This window comes from Triturus cristatus, chromosome 5_2 (genome assembly GCF_964204655.1).
Source record: "Triturus cristatus chromosome 5_2, aTriCri1.1, whole genome shotgun sequence".
NCBI lineage: Eukaryota > Metazoa > Chordata > Amphibia > Caudata > Salamandridae > Triturus > Triturus cristatus.
The window spans coordinates 433,621,148-433,648,169 of record NC_140588.1 but is presented as its reverse complement, the minus strand read 5'-3'; the positions used below and the strand labels follow the sequence as shown (position 1 = coordinate 433,648,169).

Here is a 27,022-nt window from a genome sequence, read left to right as displayed (position 1 = left end):
CTGATCTTTGAGGTATGGGGTCCCCTATTCAAGCCTAAGAGACCTTCTGTTAGACTAATAATAATATTAGCTTCTTAGTAAAGGGAAAGTGGTAGTATCCACTGTCATTATAACATGATCACCCCTTTTATATTCTATGGAATTGTAACTATGTTAATGGTTTTGATTTTAATCATTTGTCTGCTTGTCTTAGCCAAAGTACTGCATATTAGGACACGTGGTCTATAAAAATAAACTCTTTATTTTCACCGTGTCTCTGTTGATTCTTGTTGTGGACTGATGTGAGAATAATATACGAACAGGTATTTCCGATTCCCACCATTCCCGAGTATGTACTGAGTCGCGTGTTCTGGGTTGGCTTTTCATTGGGACCGCCGAGCTAAATCTCGGATAACGAATGGGACACTTATGCTAGCCGGATACTGGGTTCTGGGGTGAGTTTCTGGTACACCACAACTCACTGAGGTCCTGGGGTTCTACGCATAGTTCTGTGCATAAGCAGAATCCCTGCAACAATATGAAAACTAAAAAGAAAAAATCTTTAAGGCACGATATGAAAATGGCTGATTTTTTTGTAATTTATTTAGAAAAAATGTATTCATATATGTTTACCGCAGCATTATGTACAATTACAGTAAAACAGTAAATCGCATTCCAAATCTCTATTCAACAAACATCTTCACAATGTTACACACATCTACATTTGCTACTTTCAGCCAACACAACTGTACATGACCTGTTTTTCAAGGATGAGAAGACAAAAAAAAAAACATTACATTAAATATTAATACAGTACTGTTTACTTAGTTAAATTGCTCTTTCAGCCTTCCTTATGAATATCAAGATCTTCCAAGTACTTTAAAAAATGTCAATGGCAGCACATACATTTCTAAATCTTTTGCAACACCAGGCATACATTCCTAAAACAATTTCATGTTAATGGTCACAACATTTACTTCTGTGAGAGTAACATAATATTTATATTATGGTTGCTTTAACTGTCAGCCTTAGGGTGGTTTTCCTCCAAACATCATGCTTTTATCCTCCACTGTACGCTGAAATTTGTTTTTGTTGGCCATTAGCTTATGTGCATGTTACCATTGCTAACCAGTATTTAAGTGCTTGAGCGCTCTGCTCTAAGCTTATTCCTGATTGACATATTTAATGTATTTATAGGTCAGTAGTAAATGGGTATACCATATACCCAGGACCTGTAAATTAAATGCTTCTAATGCAGTGTTGTGCCACCCACTTAATTAGCCACTTAATACATGTCCCAGGTCTGCCAATTGCAGCCTGACTGCAGTTTTAAACTGCTAATTCGACTTGGCAAAATATTCCCCCCCCCACCACGGCCAAGCATTTTACTCCCCATTTATTGCATATAAGTCACCCCCAAGGTAGTAATTGGGTAGCCTATAGGGCAGCGTGCATTGTACTTAAAAGTCTGCAAATGTACTTAAGTTTTTCATGTCCTGGTTGTGAAAAAAACTTCTATAATGCAAAATACTGCAAGGCCTACCTCTCCATAGGATAACAATGGGTTGTGTTTGCATTTTGTGTTTGGTGTGCTTGAGAAGTTATGATTAAAAATTCTCTTTAATGCTAAAGTAAAATTTTAAGTTACAATTTCTCATAATTTTGAAAATGACACTTTTAGACTAAAAATTACAAAAAAGTAATGGATCGAATGCTTGAAGTAATCTCAGCCATTGGTAATTACTCCGGGCCGCATCCCAAGCCATCATTTTGCACACAGTTGTCAACTCAGTTTGGACCCAGCTATATGCAAAACAGTCATTACTCCAATCAGAACATTCCAGCCCGAATTGCCAAGTCAGGTTTTCCTGAACCGGAAAACAAGCAATCAAGGACTGGTCGCACCCTAGTTATGGGCTCATTAGCCGGGTACAGCTTGGATCCAGTGACTGTGTGCACGGGCCCATATCTTGACACAACTGTCCCACTTAGGACGACACAAAGTATACAAAGAAGTGATGGATGGAAGGCTTGAATAATCTCAGGCACTGGTAATCACTTGGCCGCATCCCAATCCATGGTTATTTTGCACACCACGTTATCTCAGTTTGGACACTGCTAGCTTGGCAGTTCAGGCTGTTCTGAAGCAAGGTCAAGACTGATTTACATTTAACTGGGTAAAAACTGAGGTGACGGTGTGCAAAATAATGATGGATAGGTATGAGGCCCAAGTAATTACTAATGGCTGAAATAATTCAAACATTCTATCCATCACTTTCTTGTATACTTTCATAAAGTTGGCATTGCCATGCTCTTTTTGGTGCCTACAGCCTGTTCCTGGATCAAGACTGGGTTGTAGTTGGCAGATGGACTTTGTTTATTCTTCCCAGATAGCCACACAATAGAGAGGGTGGGTGCACCTGGCAGGGCCATCAACTGGTAGGATTGGGGGGGGGGGCAGTGCTTGGCACCAACCCCACTTGCAACTGAATAGGCTGCGCCCTGCCTTCACACAAAGGACTTTTCATCCCTGCATTTTTCATGCAACCAGCTTTGAGTAATGGCAGGGTGAGCAGGAAGCTTCTGCACTTCAAAATGAATTCTTTAGAATTTGATCCTACTTCAAAGGAGGCACCAGGTATTAAAATAGGACTTACCCATTCTTCAGTTCAATTTCTAGACCAGTGCAAGGACTCTGAGGACTGCCTGCTGCTGTGTACCTCTGAAGACTAGAACGCAAATCCTTCCACTGGGAGGACTAAATCTAGAGCACTCCTTAGAGGAACATGTAGCTTCAATAGGAGTTTTTAGCCAAGATTTGTAATTTCAAATAACCAATATTTTATTTAGCAAAAGTTCCATACATACTACTTCATTTCAGTATGTTTTTTCATTATCTTTATGTAATCCAAAGGAAAATATGGACGTCTTGAAGAGTATACAATTATACTGTAGTGTCACAGCATTCTAAGTTTGTCCCCCATGCATTTCGGGCGATAGCCCTTTTTCAAGGAGAATATCTGAAAGTGGAAAGAAAAAAGGGTGTTCAAGGACCAGGATATCCAGAACACGCCTAAAGCGTGAGGCACTCTGCTACAGCATAAAGAATGTGAAACGCCAACGCATGCAAAAAGGAACGTGAAAAACAAAAAAGTTAATAGTGTGGTGTGCCCGCGTGTTGAAAACTAATAAAACCGAAACAAAAATCAAAAAGGTCACCCCACATACCTTAATACAGTGACCAGAGGATTCGGCAAACGAGCAGCAAGTTTACCCTTACTAACTTGCCTCGCAGCGTTCACCTGATATCATCTTGTTTGAAGAGTCCCCCACCCTTCGAGCTACCAAATGAAATGCCAGATGCACAGGTATCAAACACTCATTTTAGAAGGACAAACGCCCACGAAACAGTCCCTACAGTCAAACATATAGCAGCACAAGCTACAATAAACAATGGCTTGTGTACCTCAACAGAACTACCTAAAGGAGATGTATCCATTATCATATCATATAAAGCGGGATAGACTCTTCCAGTGTTTAGACACCAGGAAACAGACTAAAGAGACAACCACATGAGTTTTGTACATGTGTGAAATACCTAGAAGTCTATTTGAAGATGTCTGCAATAACTAAGAGGGAGAGAACCGTGTAAATCTAGGTTAGGTGAAACAAGGACCAAATTTGACAACAACCCTGTGACAACTACAGTGTACCTTGAATAAGATCAGCTAAGACTGCGGGTCCATGTGTCTATTAACCTGATGAGTTGAAATGGAGGAATTGGTAGGAAGGCTCAGAGAGTCCGACAGCTGTGTTCTGGAGAAGCGTATGTTAGTGTAAATTTAGGTAGATCAAGAGAGTATTTCTATAATAGTCAAAGCATGATAGAATAAGATTGAAAGAGTATTGTAAGATAATTCAAAGGAATGACGGACAATATTGCAACATATATATATTATCAAAAGGCAGGAGGAAGTAACTTTATAGATTTGCTTGCAGAATTGAAGCTCACAACAACATTCAGAACTCCTTTTTTTAGGTTTTGCTTGAACAGCGCTTCCAAAATATCATTGGGGGGAGGGGGGGGGAGGGGGGGGGGGGATCTGGGGACAACATTTCCAAACAAAAGGGCTGGGGAAAGAAAGGAAAATGCAGGATTGACCCATCTGCTGCCTAAAATGCAACATTGAAGGAGAACTCCTCAATGCATATTAGACTATTCCCAATTCTTTTTGTAGAATTACTGCTTTTGTTTGCAATTTCAAGCATTACAATAACTACCATCACCCTAAAAAATCCTGATGGGGCGTTCTCTCTCTTTGAAAGAAGTTTTATTTCTACCGATGCATTATTGACCAAAAAGGTTCACATCCATTAGTAAACGGCTCCCCTTACATTACTTCTCAGCTCTTATTCTGCATGTTCCTTTTTCTCTCTACAGTGCTTCAAGGTTGATTACAAAGCAATCACCTATGGCCTAAATCACACAAAAAGAATCAGAGGAACACTTGTTTCTACCAAGAGTGAACAAGGTCTTGACAAGATAATTCTTAGTGGACAATGTGAAGGCTCTAACTGAACCTAGGTGGGAGTCCAACTTCACTTTATAAGTGTCTCAGTACTTTTGGAAATCCATGCTACCCATGGCCAGCAGCATAGCTCACCCTCAGCGATGTCACAGGAACAGCCAGTGCTGCAATAAAGCCATGCAGCTGCACTGACCAGGTTACTAGTGCAAATGCAATGCCACCCACCCACAATGAGGGACATGCGGTCTGTACTATGTTTCCCTCAATGTCCTGATGCACTGCAACAGTGGTGATCCCATATTCCCCATGCATTGTTGGCTTTCCCCTGTGAGGCAATACCACCACAATTCCTTTCCTGTCTCACTTCAGCAAACCAGGGATGATGCTGGACTGTTGGGTTTATAGGAGTGGCCTGGGCTATTGCTGTCATTAGCACAAACCAGTGGCTAAGGATGTATGTGTGTGAATGTGTCCTTGTGTATCGTTACTGGCGATAAGCGCCCCAGTACCTTCGGGTCGAGTTCGCTATATATGACTGCAAAAAAAAAAAAAAAAGGATGCACATGTGTTACATTGCAGGAGGAGGCACCAGCCAAAAATGCATGGTCCTGTAGGCTTGCCACTACCCTCATCCTGTGTGCATGTCTCGCTGCAAAAACATAAAAATATACCTAAAAAATGATGTTTGTCTATTTGTGCATACATGCATATAAAGCAGACAAATACAATCAGAGCCTGCTTCTCCAAACAACTGAATGTCCTGTGGGTTGTGCCAAAATGTCAATGACAGAACAAACAAACTAATAGGCCTCGTCCGATATTGCCGCATGAAAAATGAAAATACATTTTAAAAAGTGCTTCTGGTTTTTTGCCCTTTTAAAAAGTATAGTAAAATAATAACTTATTTAATTATTAGAGTAAAACGTAGTTAAGACAATAAGTCAGAAAAAAGATCGGCTTCTGGTAACATCTACTTATGTGGATAACATTTTGAAAAATGTCAAACAAGCAGTATAAATGGGTCATTAAAGTGGTATACTTTGATACTAGATAAGTATAGAGTCCGCTCATTGTCATACTTTTGAAATGTTTGTAAAGACCTCTGCCTGTTGCGAGAGATGCATTTCACGTCTTTAAAACAGTATTTGCATTCGCCTGGGAAAACAAAAATAAGTCAACAATGCTTTAAGAGAGGAAATAGATGGAAAAGCCGTTGGCAACGTAAATTAAACCGACTGCTGAGAAGGAGATCTTGGTCTGAAAATCTACGCTATGTAAATTACGTGCAAAGTTTCAAATCTGTAAAAATCACTATATTGAGGTTTAAGGGTCTCCAGCATAAACACTTGTAACTCTACGAAGCATTGCGTCAACATCAGGTCCCAAATTCAGCCACAAGGAAACGCTGAAATTAATCGCCCTCAACGAAAGAGTAAAATTCTTAGATTCGGGAGCTATAAAAAACTTCATATTTTCAAGGAGCACGCTGGGCTTGCTTGAAAGAGATGCAGAAAATAACTAATATTGTTAATAAAAAGCTTGCTTGAATATTCATAACTAAGCAGATGAGTCATTGAGATAAGTGAAAAACACCTCCGCCAATATGTCACCAAACGCGTTCCCGTTGATAGTTGAAAAGAAAACCTGAATAATAAGCAAATAGCAAAATTACCCTGAAAAATAAGACTCCTCAGAGCTGAAATTAACTTACCTTGGGCTGAAACTGGCGAGCAAACAGCAAATACCTCTGAATGTCTTCTATGGAATATATGCGTTCAATAGATTCTTCGTTTCTTGTATGCAGATCCACTATTCGTCTTGCAATTGCATAGTCTGTCACCTAAAGACAATACGTAGGACAACTTCAAAAATATGGCACGAGCCCCTTAAAAGCTGGATTTTTTTTTTTAGAGTATCTCTTAACAGGATCTCTTTTCACAGGTATCAATGACGTGCACACTTCCAAGGGAGCCAGTCACTCACAAACCTGAACTCTGGTATAAGTTATAAAGAAGACACATCTATTCTTGTTTCTTACTTTCGAGTGTTCATGTGAAGTCTTGAGCCCTGCACAGACTATGCTGGGAGTGGTCGTAGCCATTAATGGAAGAGCAACAACGTTTTCTACAGGGCACCATTTTATGCAAAATAAACATGCCAGTGGGGGTGGATACAACCCTGGTGGAAGGAGAAGAGCCCAATCTGGAGGTGAGGTATTATGGAATACAGAAGGCAAATTCTTTACAATCTAGAAGCAATCGTTTTAACATGTTATAAGGTACCCTACAAGAAGGTCGCACCAGGGCCTGTAGAAGGAAGAAGACTCTTCTGCCATTGTAGTGATATCTTTAAGAAATTGGAGTTTTCATTGAAAAGGATGTGAACCCACTTTAAATCTCAATCCACTGAAGTCACTAAACACATATGTGCTTAACCCTCTGATACCTCGGCACAAACCAGTCATGCTAAACTGAGAGGCAATGTGTCAAGTATTGATGGGTGTACTCAAAAAATAAAGTAAAAACACACGAATGATCCCTGACCAATTTAGAAACAGTGAATGTGATAATAAATCAAATGACTCCAAAACGAAAAAAAAACAAACAATAAGTAGAACCGAAAAATGAATTTTTAAATTTTGCATCAAAAATAGCACTGAAAGAACTAAGTGCCAACAGTGGTTATGGGTTTATGCAACACCCAGTAAAAGTCGAAAGTTAAACCCAGCCAACAGAGCGCAGGTTAGATACAGAGACCAGGCTTATCGCAGGGGAAAGTTTCATTTCTGACTTTAATGGACAAAACTGGTAGTCAACGAATAGTTGGCAGGGTAAGCTGCAAGCTGGATACAATGGGGGCTCAACTACCAGTCAAGGTCCAGGGCCTGGCAGGCAGCACTTGAGATTATGAAACACTCCGAGAAATCTCTCTGGAAGCTTATGTTGCCCCTTATTGTGACCCAACTGACCCTTGGAGTCACCCCTGGAGTCCTTGGTTCAAGACAAGCAGGTCCAGTTTTCCTTCAAGTTTAAAACAGAGCGGCAGTCTTTCTGATCTTCACAGGTCCAGGAGTGTTCTGAGGAGAGGTCTGTCGGGTTCACTTTTATGGCCAGTGCTGGCTGTAGGTGGAGGGCAAGCCTTTGTCCACCCCTTACACCAGTCCTCGTCAGTTCCTCTACTACAACTGGATTTGGTGCTAGCCTTCCTAGAGACAGAAGAGAGGCAGGCCTAGGTCTGAGCTTCATCTGCCGGTGACAAGGTGGGCAACCACTGAAGTTCAGGAAGGGAATCTCACCAAAGGAGACAACAGGGGGCCAGGTGACAGCCAGACACTAGCAAAACCTCTTGTTTTAGCTAGGAAAATGACAACTTTCTGGGTGTCTTATCTCCAAAATAGTTGTATAAAATTCAGCATTATCATTATGTTTGATTTTAAATTACTTTCAACATGAGTCCTTGAATCATCTTCTAACATTACGAAAAGAAATGTAGCACTAATTAAACATTAGTGTAAAAGTATGGGGTCTGGTGGACTCTGCAGAAAGGGCAAATATCCAACTCAACCCCTACCACCACCACCTCTCTAAGCCAACAGCGGGGGTAGCAGCCTAACAATACCTTGATGGGCAATAAAACCAGGACAATTTGCCTCTTTTGCAGTGGCACTAGTTTGTTCTGCACCCTTCAGAACTCAACCATACCCTTGTCACGATCTTTTTGATGCACTGCATTGCCCCATGGGTAAACCTTTTCCTAATCTGCAAATCCCAATTGTGAGGCTCCTAACTCTGCTTGCTCACAGATGCATCCCAGTAGGCAGATGGTACCACTATTACCAACAAGGTAACAGTGCCAATTCTGCCTCTTTTATCACACTTCTGAACCAATACCCATGGAACCAACCTATAAGGACACTGACCAACAGAGGCCACAGGAGCAGTGTCAAGAACCAGGCCCCTGGTCATCTACTGTCATGTGAAATGTCCAAGCTAGGGACTGAGGGAAGCCTCACAGCCTCGTGACTGGCAAGGAGTCCCCCACTTGCTCTTGAGGTCTCTCTGGACTCACAGTTTTAATTGTAGGGGGGCTTCATCTTCAGGTTTTAGACACCCTCCTTCCCCTCTTAGTATCTCCTGGGTGATATCATGAGACGGGCATCTAAGACTGAACAGGCAGTCCGGGATTTACTGGGGGAAAACCAGGCCCCCTCAAGGTCTTAATAGTCATGCAGGGGTTTACCTGATGCAAGTCTACTGTCTTCAGTTTCTTTAACTGCACAGACAGCACCGTCTAGGTTAGACGTGGCCTTGCCAGAGTCAGTATTAGGGTGTTTTTTTCTGAGCAGGTACCCTGATCTACCGATCCTTCCACTCTGGGTTTTCTCTGCCTCCTTCCCCTTGCTCTTCATCCGAGCCACTGTAATTTCCATTTGAGACCAGTAAACTCAGTAACCGAAGGTTTCGGGTTGCCCTAGGTGGCGGCCCTATCCATCCCTTCTATCGCTGTTGATAGCTTGTTCCCCATGATGCAGTCAATTGGCATCTAGGAACTGACAATGACCTTCCTCTGGGCCACTCCCCCTTCCCATGCCTAGGAGACCAGACCCGTAGGATGGGCAGGATCCTGCCCATTTCCCTGGGTTATCCTGCATACTTGGGAATTCAGTCTTTCCATGAACATGGCCCTACTGGTACAGGTATCCTTTAGAATAGGGACTGCATTTACTGATCAGGTAGAAATGATAATTCCCACCTTCAGGGATCACCAGCTTGCAGTCTAGATCCAGCTGCCAACTAAGGAGCACTAGAACATGTTCCACCCTCTGATCCTGGGGATTACCTCCCGGCCAAGGCCAAATTGGCCACCTCTGAAGAGTGCCCAACTGTTGGTGTCTTCTTGGTGCAGACTGGGTCCCCCTGCTTGTGCCCCAACTGGAAACAGTCAAAGCACTTAGGCTGGAAAAAGGGGCTCTGAGTTAATGCCCTTCAGAGCCTTCACCCTTTTTTGAAAGAAGGGGCATGGGAATCACCCCACCACCATTATTTTGGGCCACTTTTTGGAAAGTCTGTTTAACCCTGGCCCTCCTCTGCCTCTGCAGAGGGGGGCTTGAATTACTTTTCATGAAGTCACTCCCAAGTACCAATTTCAACACCGGTGCTAACCCAGATGCCACCTTTGCAGGCTCCCTGGGTAGAGTGAGCTTGGAGTAAATGTAAATGTAAATTTGATACTTGTATAGCGCACTACTCACCCGCAAGGGTCTCAAGGCGCTTGTACGAATACCGCTGTGGAACCCATCCTGGCTTTCCCTGTGAGGCGTCCACTCCTGGGCCCCCCCCCAAGGGGGAGGCCAGGCATCCTTAGCGTTGTGGGGGCCGTTGTGGAGATTAAGCAAGCTATTGCCCAGAGTTGCAGAGTGGGACTCCAGGATTGGAATAGGCACCGAGGCGAGAATTATCAGGTCCGTGGAATTTTTTAGCCCAAGACCCGCCGAGACAGGGAATTGAACCCTGGTCCCGGGCTAGACCTCTGCATCAGGGTCTGTCGCTCTAATCATTGAGCCACACTTCTCCACAGGTGCTGATGCAGTTCTGTAAAGCAATTACTGAACATCTGCTGTCTCATGAATAGATTGCACAGCCCATCATATCGACTCACTTTGCTGCACTCCACACAACCATCTCGTGCCTTAATGGAGTAATAAACATATTCCCAGGACTGGTCAGCCAGTTTCTGGCTGTCCTGAAACCTTAGTCATATCTCTGGGGTAAGATCAAACTCAACAACAAGGGCTACTTTTATGGGGACATAACTCATCCCGTCAGCTATATCTAGGGTCAATAGAGTATCCCATCTGCTCACTGGCATGTACTTCCAGATACTTGCCCCCCAATCCTCCCCTGGGTCTCTGTGCATGCACAGAGATACCTCAGGCTTCAAACTACTTGTTAGTGTCATGCCCCAATACTAAGCGAGGCACCAGATCTTTGGGAATGTGGACCGTTTTACCTCACACAGGCACCTGTGTTACTGCCAATTTCTTCACTAGAGCATGTGATCCTATTGGCTTTCAGGTCCAGTTCTTTCTGGCTCATCTCATGTGCTAGCAGAACTTTCAGCTCCTATAGAGCCAGATTCCTGTACTCTTAGGTTCTGTCAGCGTTTCCCTTTTTCTCCTCTATGCACCTTGCTGCAGCTGCTTCAGCTCACCTCTTTCTGCTAGCCAACATTTTCTCCTCCAATGGCCAGTTACAGCCTCACATTTCTGTTAAATATCTAGACCCCAGAAAAAATGAAGGCCAGTCAGTGGGAGAATAGTAATACACTGCTCCTGAACTTGGGAGGGGACCTCACTCCTGTGGGCCATCCTCTCCCCTCTAGGGCCATTACCAGGCCATGCTCTTCTTCCTCCTCTACCTCCTGCTCATCTTCTGTACCATCCACCTCCTATCCCTCTGATTTAGACTGCAACATGCGGACCGCTTTATAAGCAATGAGAGCTATCCAGAACTCCAGTTTCTTGCAGCCACTTTGTAGCTTTAGCTCCCTCGCCTTACACAATTTTTTAAGCTCCACCACAATGAAGCTTTCACTGTCAACAAGATCCCCCTCCATAGGTGCAAAATTCACAAGTGAAAAATATAAGGATGGGAGTGAAATTTAGAAAAAAGAAGAAACGCCCAATTAACAACTAAAACAATCAGATTATAACAAGGAATTATTGATTTCAAATCAATCACTGAATGGAACTGCAAAAACACAAGTTCTGAATCCCAGCATTAAACACCGAGGTACAAAACTTAAGTATTACATGAAGGAGGTGAGAACCTGTGTAATAATCACAATACTGGTCAGGTTAAACCACTAAAAAGTCACCAATTAAAGCTGTGCTTCACCCTCTGGTAGCTGGGCACAAAGCAGTCAAGGCTCCGAGGCACTGTGAAAATTATTTGTGCAGTACTCAACCAGTAAGAAAGTGAAAACACTGCACAATACCCAAATCCTTTCAAAACAAGAATATTTTAATAAAGAACATGAAAAAAATCCAGTAAGTAGAACCAGTGATATGAATTTATACATTTGAATTATAAATTGCAAGACAAAGCACCAATCATAGGTATCTGGTCCGACTAGACAGTCAAAGTAAAAAACCCAAGACTGACTGATGGAGCGCAGGTTGGAAACAGGTACCTGGTTTGTCCCAGTGAAAAGTTTATCTTCCGACTTTGAAACTTTTATGGAGGAAAAAGTGACAGTTGACGGGGCGCAATTTGAAAGCTAGATTCGAAGTACCGGTCAATGTTGGGTTGCTGAAGAGTGGGGTCCCAGCGCAGTCATTGACAGGCAGGAAATCTCGGAGTAGCTGAAGTTCATGCCCGAGATGGCCCCGACAACAATCAGGTGTTGCTCAGCATCAGTCCTGATGAAGCCCCCAACATTCGAACTGGGAGACTTTTCTGGAAGGCAGATTGCCTTCATCAGGGAAAACCATCATGCCAAGGTGGACCAGCAATTCGACAGCCCACTTCAACAAAGGTCCCGATCGCAGATGTTTTGAAGGCAGAAAGTTGACAAAACAGTTCTTAGTACCACTTCTTGCCATTCAGAGACAGGAGTACACTAACAATAACCAGGTGTCCAGGACCTGCCAGACATCACTTAGGGCTTAGGACTGACTCAGGCAGAGGGCAGCAGCAGGCCTGGTTGGTCAGCAGGGCAAGTGCAGGGAAAGAGGCCTCTGGTAGTTTGTTCAGTCCGTCAGCCAACTGACCATTCAAGTCACTTCTGGAGTATTGGGTTTAAGGAGAGCATGTCCAGTCTTCTTTCCAGTTTCAAACAGCAAGGCAGTCCTTCTGATGTTCGCAGGTCTGAAAGTGGTTTTGGAAGAGGTCTGTGGTGTCCTGTTTTATGCCCAGTGACAGCCTGTGGGGCAAGGGCAAGCCTCTGCCCACCCCTAAACAAGTTCTGGTCAGTTCTTATACTGTGACTAGATTTGGTGTTAGCCTGATTAAAGAGATAAAGGGGAAGCAGGCCTAGGTTTGAGCTTCACCTGCCAGTGACAAGGAAGGCAACCACTGAAGCTCAGAAAGGGCTGGACTCAACCATCCAGGCCACCCTGCAAAGGAAGGAGTTGCCCCTTCCCACCCTCAGAGTCCTTTGTCTACTGTCTTGGAACCACACACATCTCACCACAGGGGAGCTATTAGGAGTCGGGTGACAGCTGGAGATACTGTCCATAAGCCTTCTGATTCTAGGCAGGAAAACGGTAACTTTCTAAAAGTAACAAAAAAGCATCCCTGGGTCTAGAGTAGAAAAAGGAGTGCGGGGAATCCCTTTTAAAGGACGTTTCCATCACCCACCTGTGGGTGGCATGCTTCATCATTGGGTAACCTTGTACTGCAAACCTAGTCGCAGTGCGGGCTACAACCCGCTCACAGAGGGAGGAGCTCAGGGATGTTTTATGATTTAGTCCATCATGGGGTGCTTTTTGTGATGTTACATTACATTGGACGGGAGTAGCCCCGTACTGGTCGCTAAAATCTCCTCAGGCCTCCTTTGTGTTTACTGCATTGTTGCACAGCTACGGTTGTAGGCCATTTTCAGTTCCTCCTGGAAATTGATCCACTATCTGTTGGGTTCTCTTTCCATAATGGTGACTTCAATGTTCTGGCTTTTGACGACTCAATGGTCCAGGACATTTTGAATGCCCCAAGTCTTTTAGACACACCCATCTATCAAACTATCATGCAATCAGATGACTAAACTTAACTACTCACTTTAAAATGTACACATACACCGACACAGAGCCATAGTGACTGAATATCTCCAAACGCTCTTCTTGTGACCAATGCTCCAAGATTGTTCTTAGAGGACAAGCGATTTAGGAAAGACTGGTCCCCGATAGTGTGGCGCTGCACCAGGGATTGGTTGATCCTGATCATCAGATCTCAAAGAGTCGCTTGGCATCCAAGGTTAAAATATTTCAGAAGGAGCTAGCCCAGGTCTCAATGGAAAAGTTCTATCCATATTCCTCGGATTACAAACCACCTGACCCTAACCACCATGGTCGTAGATATGGCTCAGGCTATTCTTCATCAATATCCTTGGTCCAGTGACAGAGTCCAAGAGAGACAAAATGAGATGACCTTCAAATAGGAGAGGCAGGGGAAGGAGACAGGCCAACAACCTCAGATTCAAAAACGGCAACAATGGTGGCCCCCAGCTTCATAGGCATACTCGACGACGCCGTTTCACCACCCTGCAGCACAGGTCCCACCGCCGCGAAAACCCTTCTACCACCAACCTTTTTTTTTTCTTTTTTTTTCTTTTTTTTTTTTTTACAGGTCCATGGACGACCAAGGGGCAGAAGAAGATCTCAAGTTCATTGGGAAGGACCTCCATCACCACAGACAACACAGAGTATGAACAAGATCACGACTCTACCAGGAACAAGCAGGGAGATGACCTGATTGTGAATTTGAGTCAATGTACTTTGAGCTCGACTGAGACTAATCTTCTGAACAAAGGACTCTGCTATGTACTCACCTATGAACGTTTATGCCACCACCACATATGACACCCCCAGAGGTTATCACTGTTGAGAAGGGCCTCTCAAAGACCTCAATACCGGTCTAGCCAGTCAATGCTCCCCATTTAGGAACCTCTCGAAAATGGACCAGGAAGCCCTACAGGAGCGGAGTAATGACGAGACAATAACCATCAAGCCAGCGGATAAAGGCGTGGGGATAGTGATAACGGATTCCTCCTCCAATAGACAGGATTGTTTGAAACAACTGGCGGTAACCAGTGTGTATTGTCCCCTGAAGACTGACCCCACCAAGAGACTGCTCAACACAATTGTGAACATGGTTGATGCGAAATTTTTGGTCAGCACAGAATCTTTTATCCCTTATTTTTATGTTCCATTCAATAAGTATTTCGGTCACGGGGACCATAAAAGTGCATTATCATAAAAACACAAGAAATACGTACAGTTAAATACAGGATGATACATAACCTTACAATTAGTTCAGCTATTAATGATAACTCAATACTGTACCTTTAAAACCTTTTGACCAAAATAAAGTGCATTACCTATTCTACTCAGACCGGGTGCTGATCCGAAAGTGGGGTAGAGTACATTCATCTATAAAAGAACATGATCAAGAATACATACCAATATACAATAAAATTGGGACAATAATACCAGAATAAGATGAATAAAAATGAAGTTGAAATGGTACAATCAGATATTAGCTTAAAAAAGTCCGCAGTACGTGCCACATTGAATTTAAAAAACGAGATTCAGCAAAGACAATGGGGGCATGGGTGTCATACTTTAAAACTCTCAATGCCTCAGCACAGTGGACAAAACCTAAGTTCCTACATAGTTGGATAAGCCAGCACTGCTGCGGTATTTTATAAGCGGGCAGAAGAAGAGAGCAAGTAGCTCGGTCTCTTCCTTACAGTTGCAAGCAGGGCATCCACGTGAGCGGGTATTAGACCATTTATTTGTAAATGCCTGGAACGGTAAGGTCCCTAGTCTAAACTGGACATAGAGTTTCCTAGCCAAATTTGGTTGAATGTCATCCAGGAAAGGTTCCAGGCTATACTCTTCTTTAATCTGCATATAGTTGGCTGTCAAGCAGCCGCAATACTAGCTTCCCTGGGTGACAGAAAGTTTATATATTCTGTAAGATCTTACCAATTCCAACCGTGAAATCAGGTGACATGATTCCTCAGGTGTGCTCCATAAATCTATTTCGCATTTTGGTACAAAGGTCTTTTATATGCTTGAGCCAGGGTATATTTGTAGTGCCTGGTAAGCTCAAAAGCTCTCCAAGTTCTGATCCATAGGTGGTCAATTCCAGGGTTGCCCATAAACTCCGCCAAAAGGTTACGGGTCTGAGGGTGGTCTCTTCACTAATTGGCCTCATGCCCATGTGTTTTGAAAATTTCAACTATTGGCCCACTGGTTTGAATGTAGACATTCTATATAATTTAATGGGCCCTCCCACTTTGAGCTAATTTGAGACTTGCCTTGGTAATCTGCGGGCCCCACTCCAGATGCTGACAAAGTGACGCCCAAGTAATCAAACACCGTCACTCTTTCAAGCAGGATGCTATTCAGAGATGGGTTGGGGCGACACTTGTTAGCAGGATTGAAGACCACATATTTGGCCTTCAATGTGTTGATCTCCAACCCCCTATTCTGGCAGAAGGCTTCAAAGCTATCAAGGATGCGTAGGATTCCCATTGACGTCTTTGAAAGTAGAAGGGTATCAGCGAACATCATCGCAGGGACCTTACCAGAGGCAAGCCTAGGGGCATCGTTGTCCTTCACCTTTCTAAGTTGGTCAATGAGTCCGTTTATGAATAGACAGAATATAGTGGGTGCGAGAAAGCAACCCTGTCACACCCCTTTGTTGACAGGAAAGCGGGGAGTTAATTCACCATATTTCCCATACCTCACTTGGACGAAATGTTTTACATGAAGCCTCTCTAGGATGCTAAGGAGATAAGATGGGATTCCCAGCTCTAAGTACCTCCCAGAGTTTGTCCCTCAGTACAGGATCAAAAGCAGACTTCAGATCTACAAATATTAAATAGAGACTGCCACCCTCTATTGTCACCATTTTCCAGAATAGAAATTGGAGTCTAAATATCTGGTCAACGGTAGAGGTGTTTGTTCTGAAGCCAGCTTGGTAGGGACTCAGGATCTCTTCATCCATCCATTCTTGGAGGTGATCAAGAAGTACCCGAGCAAAAAGTATCTGGCTGACATCGATTATGCTGGCAGAAGGGGACAGCCTTTTTTAAAGACTGGGATGATTTCTACCCCAAGCCAAGTATCGAGGGGGTCCATGCCACTCATAATGGCATTGACTAGGGCCCACAAATATGGTCCCCAGATTTTCAGCTCCTCCCGAAAAAGGTCCCCAGGTAGGTTATCTAGGCCCGGTGCTTTATTACAAGGGAGCTTGCTAATAGCATTTAACACCTCAGACAGGGTGATCCCTGTGACCAATTCTTGGGGGACAGCAATAGATGTTAATGGTTTGACATTTACAGTTGAAGCTTCCTTGTATTGAGTATAGAGACTGGAAATGGTTCTCCCAGGCTTCAGATGCTATATTTGCCTCAATGGCTGGCTGGCTTCCCTTCCTTGTCGCCTGAGCCAACTATTGCCCAAAAGGTTTTCAGATCGTTATTGGCTAGTGCAAGTTTAAGGGTTTCCCATCTATCCAGTTCACAGTCTTTTTTTGCTTCTTTAATGGTCTCCTTGTACACCGCCCAATTTTGTCAAGTTTGTTGCTTGTCCTTGGCTCCAACAGCATCCAGTAGGGCCTGCTTCGCCCTCTGACATTTTGTATTAAACCAGGTACTTTTAGGCCCAGCCTTTTCCCTGCAAACTATCACTGGGTACATTAAATCTGTCAGTTTTAAAGTTAACTCAGAGTGTGTTTCTGCTACCTTCTCAACATCTGAGGGGAAATCCTCTACAAGTACAACCCCCTGCATTTTTATCAGTATTGGGATTACAGCCCGGTAGACTGTAGCCAATTTGTGTGGCGACTGTTGGAATTGCCCCCACCTAATTTTCCTTCTATTATTTGCAAGTGTTAATCCACGATTCTGAATTATGGGAATGTGTGATCAAGGCATTATGGTCACTATCCTGCCTCATTTTCACAGAGAAATCATAAACCCTTTGCCAAAGCCTAGTTTCCACTAAAATATAATCCAGCAGGGATTCCTGACTGGTCTATTGAATGTTAGTTGTCCCGGAGTGTCTGATTTTGTTCGGCCATTGCACGCTCTTAATGAGTAAGCTAATGTGGTTGAGTTGATCTGGAGTGCCAGTGGGGTCCAGGCTTTGATAGGTTGGATTTGCGTGTCTGGAATAAACCATTGAATGTCATCTTCACTGGGAATGGTGTTGCTTGGATCAATAAGGGGTTCAAATTGGCAATTGAAATCACCCCCTATAATAAACCATATGGCTGGGTCAATTGTGGGGATAAAAAGGGTCAATTGGTCTACGGTGGCAGATTCTTGGCTAATGTCAACAGGTCGAGAATAAACCTTGATAAGATCGATTCTTATGTTTGAGGGAAAGGTGAGTACAACACACTGGATATCTCTTGTAGGGGTGAGCAGCTGCTCAGCTTTACAGCGCAAATGTGTGTCTACCCAGATAGATAGTCCCCCTGATGGTCTACCCCTCCCACCTGAACTAGCTGGGATGTTAAATGTAGCAAAGCCTACCCTCTGGTGGTCTTCCCAAGCCCAGGTTTCCTGGAACATACAAATGTCCTGTCTGTCCATAAAAAGCCCCCTGTCTGGGCAAGAGAGTTTACTTTTGAGCCCAGCAAGAATACAGGATAGGACCCCAAGTGGATGACCTTGCGCCCTATTCCCAACTGGGGCCTAGAGTGTGCTAGTGCTGGGAGTTTGTATGTTCCTCGATTGAATCATGATATGGCTATCTGATACTCTCGCACCCACACCTTTTCTCGGGGGGGGGGGGGGGGGAATAATGTGGGATCAGATGATCCTCTCAATTGCGCACAGACGCCTTCAAGTCCAGTATTCTGCAATACATCCAGTATACGGTCATCACCTGTTGCCCCCAACCCACTGCACTCCTCCAGTTTACTGTCTCACCAGTGCCTGCCAGGTTTCCATTCAGGAGTCAGGTTCCCCTCTTGTCAATCTGTCTCTCCAAAGTAGCATATCTATTGTTTACTGGTATTTTATACAGTAAAGGCCTAGGGGGAGCGTCCCATCTGCCCTCAGATCTGTTATTTGCTGATGTATTAAGCAATAGGGGCAGAGGGGGGGGGGACATCCCATCTGCCCTCGAATGGAAGTGTTCCTTGCCATCTTGGAGTGTTCAAGGTAGTGTAGCCCCTGGCCAACATTTGGTGGTGGGTATAGAAAAAGTCCAATGGGTAGAGCCTAATTCCTGTTGATGGGTCCTGGTGGGATGTATTCTGTTTGAGTAGGTCTCTCACAGTTGTGGGATTTTTGAAATTTATAATTATACAATCCCCTTGCCCCATCTTTTTGCATTTTCCCACCCAGCCTACTCCACAGACCGTTAGGATTTCACCTGCCCTGCCCCAGTCACACTGCCTGTGCTTTGCTAGCCACAACAGGCATTTATTTCTGAGGTAAAGTTGTGATTCCCTCTGATTGGTTCCAACTCCGGGGACTCCTGCCAGTATGATTACGTATGGGGAACAGGCAGGGGGTAGATTTATGGTCGTCCGATTTGCTGGTTCAGGCCCATACACAGTGCGTTCCGACGTCACCTGCCAAGTCACATTCCCACTAGGCCCGTATAGAGGGGAGCTAATTTTATCCCTATCCCTTAAAGAGGGAGCTGCTTGATTTGTACTCGTGCATGCCTGGTGGTTATCAACATTCAATTCCCTTATCTCGAGTTGTGGTGGGACCAGCATTGGTCTGTACACCCATCCCGTCTAGAGATATTGGGTTAAGAGTGTCTACCTGACAGCCAGAGTCAATCCCCCATGCTTTTGTCTGGGTTAAAATTGTGTCGGAACTTGTCTACTTTTCCCCAGTGTTATCAATTTATCTAAGCAGTTAAGGAGGGGGGTCAGTTCGCTTACAATAGCTCTTAGTTGGCTCTTGAGGCAAGACAAAAGATTTAGTGCCCAGGTAGGGTAATTCATATATGCTCTAGTGGGTGGTTGGCAGTTAGGATTTCGGTCCTGCTTCTCACCCTCCTCTATACTGGATATTACTTCCACACACGGTTTCTTTCTTTTAGGGCCCGCCTCAGATGTTTGTTTTTGCTTCTCATTCTTTGGGATAGTGGTGGTGTTCCTGCCTCTATGTGGGGCTTTTGTTGGTGGGACTCCTAGGGATGGTGGTGACGTTGTTAGATCTAAAGGGACTTGAGTAGCTGTTTGCTGGATTGATAAATCGGACGCTGGAATACATAGGTCTGTTTTAAGTGATAAATGCCGCTCTGTGAGTGTAATTTCTGTGTTGACCACCCCTATATCCCTCTAACATCTTGTCAATCGAGGTCGGTGCAAGTGAGGATGCACAAATAGTTTTTGGTTTTGCCAGGCATGTGCGCTTCCCAATTATGGAACCTGATTCCGCCAAAGTCCCAACCGTCCCACTACAGCACCCCCGCTCAGGGCAACTTTTAGAGTATAGCATTAACAAACAGCTCTACTAATATTTAGAGGCAGCTAAGAAGCAAATCAGCTACAAAATATCACCGGGAAAAAAACCACCTAATGCTACGGGGACCAACAAACGTGTGGATTATACAGTTCTCTGGGTCTCCGTAGGGCTATGCATCGTGATCCGATTGCAAATTGTCTAGTCTGTAGTGGTCACATGCAGATTGATTCACACAGTCAGACCCACGATCTAGGTACGTTTTTAAGCTACAGTTCCCAATTGATTAAACGTTTAAACAAAAGGGATAGGAGTAGGCAAGTAAGAAAAAGGAGGGAGGAGAAATGGAAAAAAGAAAAAAGGACGTGGGGCCAGACCATCGGTTAGTCCCACTCTAAGTTATTTTGTCCCCTCTTCTGTGGAGTCTGTGCAAAAGTTATGACCAAATAATTATAATAGATCTTTCAAAGTGAATCAGTTTATTCCAGTTCAGGGCAATAAGCCAGTACAGAATCATTAAGTCAGGAGGCTTACCCATTAAATCAGTGACAGTAGAATTCATCCAAGGGGGGTTGCCCTGCCTCTTCCTGTCGCTGACTGGTGCATATGGGCGCGGGCTTTGCCGAGGCATGGCCCAGGCATACCCACGCGCATCCCGCGCTGCGAGAGCCCTGAGGAAATTTTAAGAGTGCCTCCTGGCACTCGCGCTGATGCGGGCATGATGTTGGCGGCAAAAGACCGCCACGGTGCAGCTGGGGGCTAGGAGTCCAGGCCTCCGTCCTCAAAACACCCCTGGTAGCTGTAAATAGGGCATCCCACGCTGTGGGAGCCCTGAGGAGATTGTAAACATGCCACCTGGTGCTCGCGCTGATGCGGGTGTGACGTTGGCAGCAAAGGTCGGCTGCGGTGCTGCTGGGGCTTAGAGTCCTGGCCAACCCTCCTCAGAACACTCCTGGTGGCTCTAACAAGGGCGTCCCGCGGTGCGGGAGCCCCGAGGAGATTTTAAACGTGCCTCCTGGCACTCGCGCTGATGCGGGCATGATGTTGGCGGCAAAAGACAACCGTGGTGCAGCTGGGGATTGGAGTCCTGGTCCCCATCCTCAAAACACCCCTGGTAGCTGTAACAAGGGCGTCACACGCTGCAGGAGCCCTGAGGAGATTTTAAACATGCCGCCTGGCGTGCGCGCGCTGATACGGGCGTGACGTTGGCAGCAAAGGACAGCCGCGGTGCCGCTGGGGCTTGGAGTCCTGGCCCCCGTCCTCAGAACACCTCTGGTGGCTGTAACAAGGGCCTCCTGTCCTCTTTCTAGTTTCTACCCTTGTCGCAGCCCACCAGGGAGTGCCGATCACCTGGATTTCAATGCAGGTAATGTCCCAATCAACAGTGGAGAGGGGAAAGAATGCACCGGCCGGATTGAAACAAGGGCCTATGCCTAGTTTGACCAGTGCCCTAGAGTGATGCGCTACATGTATGCGATTGTAGTGGGTCACTTGGTCATTTCCTGCTCTTGATCTGGTTCCTGTTGAGGGAGAAAGTCTTTATTTGCAGCCGTCACTATTGAGGTCGCAAGGCCCAGGAGGGGGAGGGCAAGCAGTCAGGGTGCCTTGCATTAGGCCCGGTTCAGATCTGGCCACGGCCGAAAGGCATGCAGCCACAGCGCCAGTCGCTCACTTCCTGTGCACACGTCGGACACAGCTCCTCAGAGATTTTCATGTACTTCCAAAGATTCATAAGCAACAAAGACCACCACCTGGATGACCCATCATTTCAGGAATTGGGTCCCTATGGTTACCGCTCTCCCAGTTTTTCGACTTCTTTCTAAGACCTACCTGCAGGATATGAAATATGTCCTATGTGTTCTAGAAAATGTGGAATTTAACGACGACAGATTATCTGGTCTCGTTCGACGTGGAATCCCTGTACTTGTGTATACCACAATGCTGGACATTATGTACAGTAGAAGCGCTACTCAACACCACAGAATTGGATACTATAACGCCTGTGCCATTCATCATGCAATGTGCTACTCTGGCAATGAAGGAAAACCTTTTTCAATTTGAGGAGACCTGGTTTCTGCAGATATCTGGAACTTCGATGGGCAGCACATTCGCCCAGAGTCTGGTAATCTGTATGTCTACTCCATAGAAACGGAGACCATCCTTACTTCTAGCAACCCCTTCCACTCTAACATCCGTCTATGGAAGTGCTACATAGATTACATCCTTGTGGTATGGTGGGGTACTGCTAAAGAAATTAAGCATTTTCACCAATGGCTTAATTTTTGCAATGAGTTTCTGAAATTTACATGCGAGTACAGTAAAGAGAATCTTCCCTTTCTAGACCTCCTGATTTACACCACTCAGGGGTCTCTTAAAACAGAACTTTATAGGAAACATGTTATGAAGAACTCTCTCCTCTCATACTCCAGCTATCACCCAAAATCCCTACAGGAGAATTTGCCTTTTGGATAATTTCTGAGGATCAGGCATAACTGTACTGACAGCTAAATTCAAAAGCCATGCTTTAACCCTAGCCGGACAACTATTGGATCACCAATATCCTAATTTCCTCATCAGATCAATGAAAAGAGCAAGCAACAATCATCGCGATGCTCTCCTTGAAACATGCCCTACTAAACGAGCCACAGACAGGATGATTTGCGTTAGTACATTCAACAGCAAGTCCAGTGTTACAGAAGTGTGTCACTAAAAAGCTGGAAGTTCCTTAACAAAGGCTAACGCAGGTTAACAACAAAACCCATGTTTGACTTTAACCACAGCACCAACCTCCGGGATCAGCTAGTTCACACCAGACCACGGGGCAAACGGTCACTCAAACAAAATACACTCTGGAATCTCCAACCCGTCAAGGGACACTTACCATGTGGAGGCTGCAGTGTCTGCGCACAAACCACTCACACCACTGCCATAGACATAGGTACGGGCCGCCCCTAGGGAATTGAGACAGCACACTAACTCAGTGTCTTATTCACCTCATTACCTGTCCATGCATTCTGAGGTACAAGGGGATGACCACGAGTAAGGTGAAGACGCAGATGCTGAAACATAGGAGCACAATACGCTTCAAGAAACATTAATAAACTCACAACACACGTCCTGGAAGAAGGCCATGATGCCAATGATTTTACATGGGTTGTTCGAGACAAACCTCACATCACACAGCCCATTACAAACATGGCCCAGTTCCTATTCAGGAGAGAGCAGCGTAGGGTCTTCAGGCTACGCACTGACAGCAGGGGCTTAAATGATATTCCCTAGTTTAGCTTAGTTCGCTCAAAATGGGCCATGTAAGCTTGAGTTTAGCTGACCCTGTGTGGACATGTGCACACCTCTCACTTACTATCATGGGTATGTGCACTACACACATTGAGTTTTGGGCTATCCTCTTCCACAGGGTCTCTTTAGACCAGGGGTCTCCAACTGTTCGATCGCGAGCTACTGGTAGCTCGTCGACCCTCTGAGAGTAGCTCGCGCTGCTATTTAATTTTTGAGACGTCATTTACAATTTTATTTTGTATCCAGTCATTTTCTTTCCCAACTTTCAGCCCTTTTCCACAACTAAACAGCCCTTGCTCACCCTCACACAAACCAGCTGCTCTGATTGGCTGTAGTGAGCTTAGCTGGGGCGGGGCGGGCTGAAGACCGTGATGTTTTTCCTCCTACTAACGCGCCACCTGCCTTTTCCAGGCTGGCACCGCGCTTCCCATCATCTTCCACTCCACTGACTTCACTTGGGCCTCCCGGAACCGCTCTGAGGTAAGAGGGGCCCCTGACCCTGCAGGAGCCGAGTCGCCGGGTAAAAGCACTCGGTGCTTGCAAGGCCTTTTGATTTTAGCGTTGTCTGCCACTGCACTTTAGATCTGCCTTCAGTAAAAAAGCGCAGTGGCAGGCAACGTTTAAAATTAAAAAGTCCTTTAAGGCACTGACTGGGGCTGGGCCAATATTCAGTGGCCTAGCTAGGGTGGGGTGGTGGGGGCGGTCCGCCCCAGGCGGCACTTTTTTGGGGGCAGACAAAGGCATTCAGATAGGGCTCGGCTTGCTTTCGTGGACGGGCAGAGAAGGAATAGGATGCAGGTAATGTCCTCTTTTTTGTGCTGGCAGCTGTTCCCCCCCTCCCCCCCCCCTCTTCCTATTATTCCCTCTCTTTCTGTCTTGCTTCTCACTTACTGAAAATCGCGACTTGAAGAAACGGTTCACAACCTCTTTCCTTCTTTCATTTAGTTTCCCTGTGGAATGGATCCAAAAAAGAAAAACACTTGCGGGAAATGCCCTTTTTCTGACATTTTTCTATTCCAAAGTGCAGCGGGATGGAGAGAAATAGAAGGTTTTAAATATGAAAAATAAATACATAACTAAATAAATCAAGACAGAGGGGTTGCAAAGTGGCCAGATTGGTTTTATTTACATCCAAATACATCAGCATCACTTTACAGAGTTTGCCAGTGAAGCGCTACTTTTGTTTTCTCGTCTTTCTTTGAACAGCATTGTAGTCCCCAGGTGGGAACGTATACCATTCCTGGAGGTACTGCAATACCTGCTTGATGAATGGATTGGAAAACACAATGTGTACCATGGCTCTGTGTTTGTGGATGTGGTATTTAAATCATACTGCTTACATTTTTTAAGGATATAAGCAATGGACATTGAAACGGTTCCCTTCAGGGCCCTCTAGTCATGTCCTTAACTTTTCAGGTAAAACCACTCGCTGATTTCTGAAAAGTGGGTGAGAGATCGTTAAGGTAACCATGTTGTTTCTGCATACATTTCACATGCTTTGTTTTCTTAATCTTGCATTCCCTATGAGTAGTTGCTTTAACTTCTTTTTTTAGGCAGCATATTACTCTTATCAAGTGCATAATTTGAATTGAGCCACATCCAAGTGTTTATAGCTGGCACAATTAGGTTATAGCTGAAGGCAGTGTGAGTTTCTCTCAGTGGGGAAGTATGGTGTTCAGTGGGGGAGAGGATGTGGCACTATGGCCAGAGCTGTCGAATTTGGAATTGGGGAACCGGATTCAGCCTTCATGACCAGTCCACCAGACCACTCTATTGAGGGAGCACATTCCCATGCTAGACCTTAGAAGGCCCCACTAGACCAATCTAGACGGGAACTCTTTAGTATTTTGTTCAAACCACAGTATGGGCTCTGAAGAAATAGGCTTAAAATCAATGAAATTGGGCGTGGGGTGGTCTCTTGGAAAAATGTGCGAGTTGCTTGGGGTTTAGTAGCTCATGACGATTTTCACTGACCAGAAGTAGATCTCACTACACAAAAGGTTGGAGACCCCTGCTTTAGACTAGGTCTGCACATCTGTCTACAGATATCTTCATATAGTTTTGAGACCCTCTTCCTCTCACCAAGACTGTCCCTATGTCAGCTGTTCCTATACAGTTTGGTGCATATCATTCTAGTACTGCTAATGCTCTGCACTCGGTTGGCATCTAGGCGCGGAGACCTTAGACATCTCTACTAGGGAGACCCTTTTCTCACGTCATCCCGACCCATTTTGTAAGGCTTTAACCTGCACCCATCATTTGACATCCCAATAAAGTTTTGAGCTCAAACTCCACTTTCTTGGACTGCTGTCCTGCCAGCTATTCCAATAAAGCTTTGTTGCATACCACTTTTGCACTGCATTTCAGTCTTAATTCCTTTTACTGCGATAATATCCTCAAGGGGAATTTTTCCCCCTTTGTTGTGGTCCCCTATTACAATTTAGGACCCTGTCTTGAGGTTCTTCCATTTGCAGGGTACCTCTTCTCTTTCTGTCTTGAGTTGGGAATGGGCAGAGCCGCGTCTAAGACAGACGCAAAAAACCTGGTGTGCTGTCCTGACACTTCTCCCCTTCCCGGTCACACGTATTGGTACTAGGAAGCCATCCTGAAGGTAAGAACTAGCATGCAATTCCTGCAGCCAGCTGTCTTACCTTCACACTATTTGGGCTCCGGTCTGTTTGTGTTGCCGATTCTTGCACACACGAGCGCGCTCGGCCGGCTTTTGTATCCCTACACTTAGGGTCTTTGCCCACCGGCAGAGCAGCTCTTGTCCAGGACGACTGTTCCAATGCGCATTTCCTCAACAGGAAAACCTCTGGTCCATTCTCTTTAAATTGACACCCTTATCTTTGACCGTGTAGGTCGCGGTCGGGACGGCTGGCCCTTCCCTCTCGATCGCCTTGTTTTGCTTTGGGATTATTCAAATAAGGGCAATTACTTTACAGCCCGGCAGCCATCTCCCAGCACAAGCGTCCCGTTTTACACCCACACGGGCACCACACTAGTTGGTCTGCCCTCTAAGGGGACCCGCTTTATTTATGTTTAGCACAATCCTCTTACTATTCTATCAAGAGTATTTACCTTGCGGTCCGGCTGCTTTTTTTGAGTACGAGTGTCCCGCGGTACCCATACACCTGCAACGTACAAGGGATCCTGCTTGCAAAGGGACCCGTTTCACCTTTAGTACTCCTGCTCTCACCGAGCTTTTCAACAGCCTGCAACCAGGGCTCACACCTAAAGGCCCCCTTCCTCTCCCCCCTTGGGATCTTATTTGAATAGTTTTCCTTGCAGGTAATGGGTCCCTTCATGTAGGACTATCATTTCATGGCCCTATGCCATCTTTTGGGCACCAATTTGATTAAATCGCTTGCAGAGGGATCTTTGTCCTTCCTGCTTTACTCTTTACTTAAGCACCTTAGAGCTTTTAGTAATCATCTTTTTAAGTTGCCGGGCTCCCACAAGCCGTGAGCGCAGCAACTCCTACTGGGAGCCTTCTGGCCCCCATATAGCAGGATATGTTACCCAACCCCCTTCCATGCCTCATGACCAGACTTGCCCTGCCTTCGCCTCCTCTTCAGTGGTTGGCTGTAGACAGGACACTGAGTGCTTAGCCTGTTTTGCCTCCGGCTGTTTTCTGCCTGGGTCATTTTCTTCTCGGCCAGCACGTGAATATATGGTCAACTGTATATCTGTGTATATGTATGACTGCATGTTACAGTCAACCTTTTTTGTCCCCACTCCTTCCTAATTTAGGATTTGAATGCCACCTCAAGTGTGTGCGCCGAGGGTAAGGAACAACAAGCTCACCCGACCACCGGATAACCATTATTAATGGACGATCCGGATACTGTGTGTGGCCACATCTTGACTGACAATGTATGCATGTGGCACTGAATGAGTGAGTGGTGTGAAATGTATTAACATTATTCACATTACGCTGGTCTCTTTTCGGGGAAGAAGCTGACCATTAGAACTCTTGAACGGTTCAAATACCTACTAGCTGGTTGTATGCTCTTTATCCACCAACAGAATTTGGTATGCGTGTTCGACTC

General features: G+C 45.1%; 1 protein-coding gene across 2 annotated transcripts in view; it reads right to left on the bottom strand.

Moving 5' to 3' along the window:
* LOC146823118 (maternal DNA replication licensing factor mcm6-like) overlaps nt 1–27,022 on the bottom strand; it is a 474,334-nt gene that overhangs the window by 90,803 nt on the left and 356,509 nt on the right. The window contains exon 13 of one of the 2 annotated variants that reach the window (XM_085606623.1): nt 6,220–6,348. The exons of the other annotated variant lie outside the window; for it this stretch is intronic. Within the exon in view, the coding sequence (XP_085462749.1) occupies nt 6,220–6,348 (129 nt within the window). The remainder of the gene's footprint in view (nt 1–6,219; nt 6,349–27,022) is intronic. 2 annotated transcript variants of the gene reach the window in all.